This window comes from Notothenia coriiceps, unplaced genomic scaffold (assembly GCF_000735185.1).
Source record: "Notothenia coriiceps isolate Sejong01 unplaced genomic scaffold, NC01 NC01_scaffold00029546, whole genome shotgun sequence".
Lineage (NCBI taxonomy): Eukaryota > Metazoa > Chordata > Actinopteri > Perciformes > Nototheniidae > Notothenia > Notothenia coriiceps.
Genome location: NW_011362247.1, coordinates 65,863 through 71,740, shown reverse-complemented (window position 1 = coordinate 71,740; position 5,878 = coordinate 65,863). Strand labels below are relative to the sequence as shown.

Sequence of the window (5,878 nt, the reverse complement as noted above, 5' to 3'; positions counted from 1 at the left end):
AACACACACACACACACACACACACACACACACACACACACACACACACACACACACACACACACACACACACACACACACACACACACACAGCCTGACTGGGAGTTTGTTTGTGTGTGTGCTCACACACCGACTCACAGCCTCGCTGCGTCCCGCCGTCTCAGGGGGGAGAAATCGGCGGAGCTGCAGCTGAGAAAATATTGAGTGTGTCTGTGTGAGGAAGTTCACGGATTGGTCAATTTGGACCAATCCACGGAATTAACGTAACGGCTCTGCGGATTGGTCCATTTGGACGTCACTGTACCTAGGAAGAAAAAGAGAAATGTCCAACGAGGCGTTCTGGGGCAGAATAGACAGCTCTTCTCTGTGTTAGAGTTTTACTCGCTACAGGGTGTACTTTGAGGGTTTTTGACTCTGCAGACCGTTTCATTAAGGAAATTTGCCATGCTGCAAATATAATAATAATAATAAATTATATTTCAATAGTGCTTTTCTTGAACCCAAAGATGCTTATATTATACATATCTATAAACTGTCTTTTTGTCTTTTTGTTTTGCAGTGTAAAGGGCATGTTGATGGTGAATGTACTTGCAGTAGCAGTTTACATGCGAGTAATAACCGGGAAAGCATGTCATGGGACCTTTAAATTATACATAACATGATTATCTTCCACGCATGGTAAAGACTTTTGACAATGCACATGTCTGTGTGTTGTTTCTATATTTCTCACACATAAGTGCATATCAAGACGAAGGGAAATATATTATTAGACTGAGTTGTATCGAGGATCTACCCACACAAATGAAATGGATATTACCTGCTGCCTAATTTGGACTTGAAAATGTACCTGGCATAGCGTTAAAACTTTCTTTTTGGTTCTTTGAGCCTTAAAAAGACTCAAAGAACCAAAATACCAACTTCATGTTCACAATTAGTGTTTCAATGACCAATCAAAACACCGGATAAGAATAACTGAGAATCAAAGAGTGTGTTTTATTCACCTTGTCGTTCCGCTCACACAGGAATTTGAGTCTCTGGGCTCTCTTGTGCATAAAGACTCCGTCCAGATGACCTGTCTCCACAGAGCGGATCTCTATGGCTTTCTCCCCCCAGCCCATAATCTGATTAGAGTGGATATAGGCTGGAAAAGAGAAAACACAAAAGACTCATCAGTGAAACAAATCTTTATTATTCAGGTCAAAATGAAATGATGTATAAATACAATAAGAACATCCAAAAGCATAATGTACAAATCTCGACTCAGCCCAAAATCGTGGTAGCTTTAAAGTGTTACACCACTGTGTGCCACATGAGGGCAGTAGAGCACTTCCCTACTGAAGGACATGCAGTTACACATTTCTTTGTTGGACTTTCAATCTCTTGGTTTCCCCCTCTTTTTTTCTTTCCCTTGTGACTATGCTTTTTACATTTACTTTTGATAATCTACCCTTGCCCCCCCCCACCCCAACCCAACGCTTCTTCCTTCTCTTGAAGCCGTCCCGTGAAAGCAGATGCTATGAACTGATTCTTGAATGCAATTAAACCTTAAATAAACCCGCATAAGCTCAGTTCTCAGATCGTTCACATACTTCTGATCTGCATTTCAACACACGGCACTGAAGTGGGTACTAGCATACATCAATCAAGTTATTCAAGCCTCCAAGTCATTTTTTATTGATATCTTCGAACCGGGTGTTTTCTCCATGATGTTTTAAAGACTCCAGTGATGATAGAAATCTATTTGAATCACCTAAACAGACATTAAAATGGTATGATGTGAGACGTACCAACAGAGGTAGGCATCTCTCCCCACTGTAGCACCACGTCCTTGGTGATTCGCCCGTAGGTGTTGACGTAGACGCCTTCGTCCTCGTAACACAGCAGCATCTCCATCCCATCGGTCTTTGGGAGCACCACGATGGAATGGGGCGTCACCTGGCTCTGGATCTGTTGCAGACACACACAGTGAACATTTCATAGGCTTTAATATAATCTGTCAAATGTAATCATAATCTACAGTGGGTTCAAATGTTACAGCTGTTTCCTGATGGGCATTTAATGCAACAGATTTGGCAGGCTGTTTGGATTTTTTTGGACCGACACAATATAGCATTTTTATGTTAGCATTATTAACAAGAATAACATCAGCAGAGTTGGGATCAAGAACAAAACACAGACATGGCTCGAATCTGTGCACTTTACCCAAACAGACGGCTCACAAAAAGGTTAAATGAAAGACTGACAAGGTGATGAAAAAAGTCCTCTGAACCCACAAGAAACTGCATTTACACAAAATGCAAAATGGAACGACACACCATGGTTTTGTTGGCTGATGAGTGTTAAGAAAAGCTTTTAGAATATTGTCAACTTGTGATAAGCATATGACCGCGTACCACACACATTTAAAAAAGTAATTACAGAAATGCTAATTTTATTAATAAATATTTGGAATTGTGTTTTAATACTTCAATTTGGTGTTGTGGTTCCAGCAGGACCAAACATTTATCTTGTAGCACTTAACATATTTTCATTAGTTTGTGAAGTCTCCTGTGGGTAAGATGAATTTATTCATGCAACCTGTTTCTAGCTAAATTATCCATTAATCACTACTCTAATAAACTGTACAGCACAGACACATGTAGCACTCCTGTGCATCCACTACGGGTTTTTTTTTACTAAAGATCTATTGATCTAGTCTAAAGGGTGGATGGCAGGATGTCACCTTCATCTGTTTGGCACACTGTAGAAAGGAGAAGTTGGCAGGGAAGGAGAGAGAGAGGAAGATTAAAGGCAACAATTGTGAAAGACAATCTCTTCAAGAGGAATGCTCTAATGAAAAGGCTTCTTGTGCAATCACTGTACAGCATGAACTCAACTGACTTCAATTGCGTGTCTTCATATCTGTATTTGGTGCGGTGAATGTACTGAAATCTTGCCACCAAATAAAAAATGCAGCCTAACTGTGTTTAGTAGGGATGTCCCGATCACCTTTTTTTGCTCCCGATCCGATTCCGATCATTTGATTTTGATAATTTGCCGATACCGATTTTTCCCGATCCGATCTTTATGCAATGCATTAAGAGAAAAAAAAGCATTCAAGTTGTCCCTTAAGGTTATTTTTTTATTTAAATTAGATATTCTATCCAACATGGATATAGCTTCTTTCTTTCACAGCAGCATTGGATCAGTTCAGTTGTGCAGCATTGGATCAAAATAAATAAAGCTTGTCAGTACTCGTTAGCTTACTGCTACAATTAGACACTGCGCCCTGCCCACTCTGTTGCCAGATTTGAGAGAAATAAGCAACCAGGTCTATGAAAACAAGCCCCAAAGAAGCAACACATACATGATGTTGTGTAATTTTAAACCAAAACTAAGTCCTCAGGATGACTTTAAGACTTGAACATGGGTCATTTTTATTTTGTAACCATTGAATCCAAAAATTTTAAAATTTAAAAAAAATATAAAAAAAAAAAAAATCCTGATCACCGATTTTTTTCTCCGGATTCCGATCTTTTGAAAATCACGTGATCGGCTCCGATCCCCGATCACGTGATCGGATCGGGACATCTCCAGTGTTTAGATTTAATTTGGTTAAAAGCATACGATTAGTAAAGCAACCCCGGAACGAAGTAATCTGCATGCAAGTACCAAAACTGATTAGCATTCAAGCACGCACATGGACAACTACTGATGGTGTATCTAGCTCCCATGAGTGATTGAGTGATGACTAGAATTGATATCTGACTGCATGCTGCTCAGGGAAGAGGTATGCTGAAAGAATGCCCGCACTACTTCACATGAATGCTCTTTGGAGGACTTTGTTGCAACAGGAAATGTCGTAGCAGCTACCACTTACTACATTTCTAGTTATTCAGTCATTACAGCTTCATACTGTGTGGTATTTAGCAAAAGCCTCTGATAAAAGAGACAGCAGATCAATCAAAGAGGTGATCCGTCAAGAAAAAGACATTGTATATGTGGAAGCCAATCTTCATGAGACAGCGTGTGAGTCATGGCTGACCTTGGATAAGCAGGTCATATTTTAGGAAGGAGAGAAAATAAATCCTGCTCTCCTTTGCCTTCCATCATGTGTGTTCATTCAAATGTATTGGACGTGAGAGAAACGTGTCATTGAAGATTTACAGACATTTATAAGCACAGTCTTGTTCTCACATGTGAGGGGATGTAGATGTCGTAAGGGTTGCCCGAGTCCACGTCGATGACATGGAAGCCCACACTGGAACCATAGATGACCTTCAACCTCTGACCTTCCTCCACCGTCAGGTCGACCAGCTGGGGACGGTGCTGCAGTTCAGTGAATGACTAAAATGGCGGCAGGGAGAAAAAAGGAGAGGAAATTGTGCCTGTAGTCATGCCATATATTCATTCTGCATTCTCTACATGTGTATAATGTGCATTGTTGTACCTTAAAGGCCATGAACTTGTGGTAGGGTTTAGGAGCCCAGGCATAGATTTCCACAGCGTTCTTCTGAGCAATCACCAGGAACTTAATCCTCTCGTATTTGACTGGAAACAGAACATAGAGAGTTAATCAGAGGCCAACGGGAACAGCTACTACTTTGGGAATAATATGAAGGACAAGAGCCAGAACCGTAACTTATTTCCAGTTGATATACAAATTAAAAAGTCCATATCTTTGGGCTGTAAAGCAAATTAGCTTAGCTGCTAGAAGTGATTTAATTGGCTCCAGATCTGAGTGGTCTGTAGAGATATTGGAGTTAAACAATTACAAACTATTCTCAAAGCTACTGTATACCAACGTTTACTGCATTCAGTAAGAACGCCACAACTTGCTTTGCTTATTTGTGTGAATTCTGTAGCTGCATCTGTGGCTGAATCTAACATATTTACTCATTCTCCTTCCCTTTTGAAAATGTCTTAGCTGGTTAGGGATTGTTTCAATACTAAACATTTAAGCTCAGGCCACGTAAGAATTAAATCCGCCTTAGCATGCCTAATTCTATTTATATATTCATCCACGATGTACACACAGTAACACAGATCCTTACCAACTTTATAATGCACACAGCCCTCCAGTTCCCCCACTGTAATCCAGCCCTGCTTCTTTTCTACTTCAGGGTCGTTGTGTAGTATTCTGTTCCTCAGCCAGGACAGGTAGTAGACACGCAACTTGTTCTTTTTCCCTGAGAGGGGAGGACAACATGAGGAAGAGAAATGAGATCAACTTCAGAGGAATCAAGTCCTTAAAACCTCAAATATATTAGGAACATATTAGCGTGCAAACAGCACACATTACCAGGTCATTGTGACTGAATGGAAGAAGCACAATTCTCACAATATTGAATTATTAACAAACCATCAATGTCTTAAACACATATGATGCAATGAGGCTACTCCAATACTTGTCATACATATGTGACCTGCTCTATCGAAACACATTTTGAGTTGTATACACTGCTGGAAAGAGATATTCCTAGCTTTCTAATGATATCAGGATTGTTTTTGTACTCCAAATATTAAGCGAAATATGTCACATTATATAATGACTGTCACCGAGTCATCATTTTGAGAAAAAGGCCTTCAAAGTGTCCTCTTCTCTGGAATCCATCGATCTGATTGGTTATTAGCAAATGATCAAAATACTACGGAGTGAAGATATTTTCGTTTGGATTACTGGTCTGGGGGAAGCTCGCGAGTGTGTGTGTGTGTATGTGTGTGTGTGTGTGTGTGTGTGTATATACGTGTGTGTTTGTGTATTTTTGTGTTTGTGTGTGTACTGTGTTTGATTCCCGGGGAAAACACTCACGAGAAACATCGGCTGTTGTTATGCATGCTGTGACATAAAGTTACTCCGTTCTCCGCTTGTAATTATGCTGTTACAAGCTTCAAAGTT

At 40.2% G+C, this 5,878-nt stretch overlaps 1 protein-coding gene across 1 annotated transcript in view; it reads right to left on the bottom strand.

Annotated features, from left to right (window-relative positions):
* Positions 1–5,878, bottom strand: part of LOC104958944 (TRAF2 and NCK-interacting protein kinase-like) — a 67,814-nt gene that overhangs the window by 3,412 nt on the left and 58,524 nt on the right. Inside the window, exons 10-14 of the mRNA XM_010786779.1 lie at positions 5,034–5,173; positions 4,430–4,530; positions 4,177–4,326; positions 1,788–1,947; positions 1,002–1,141 (exon numbers count right to left, since the gene is read on the bottom strand). Coding sequence (XP_010785081.1) covers positions 1,002–1,141; positions 1,788–1,947; positions 4,177–4,326; positions 4,430–4,530; positions 5,034–5,173 — 691 coding nt within the window. The remainder of the gene's footprint in view (positions 1–1,001; positions 1,142–1,787; positions 1,948–4,176; positions 4,327–4,429; positions 4,531–5,033; positions 5,174–5,878) is intronic.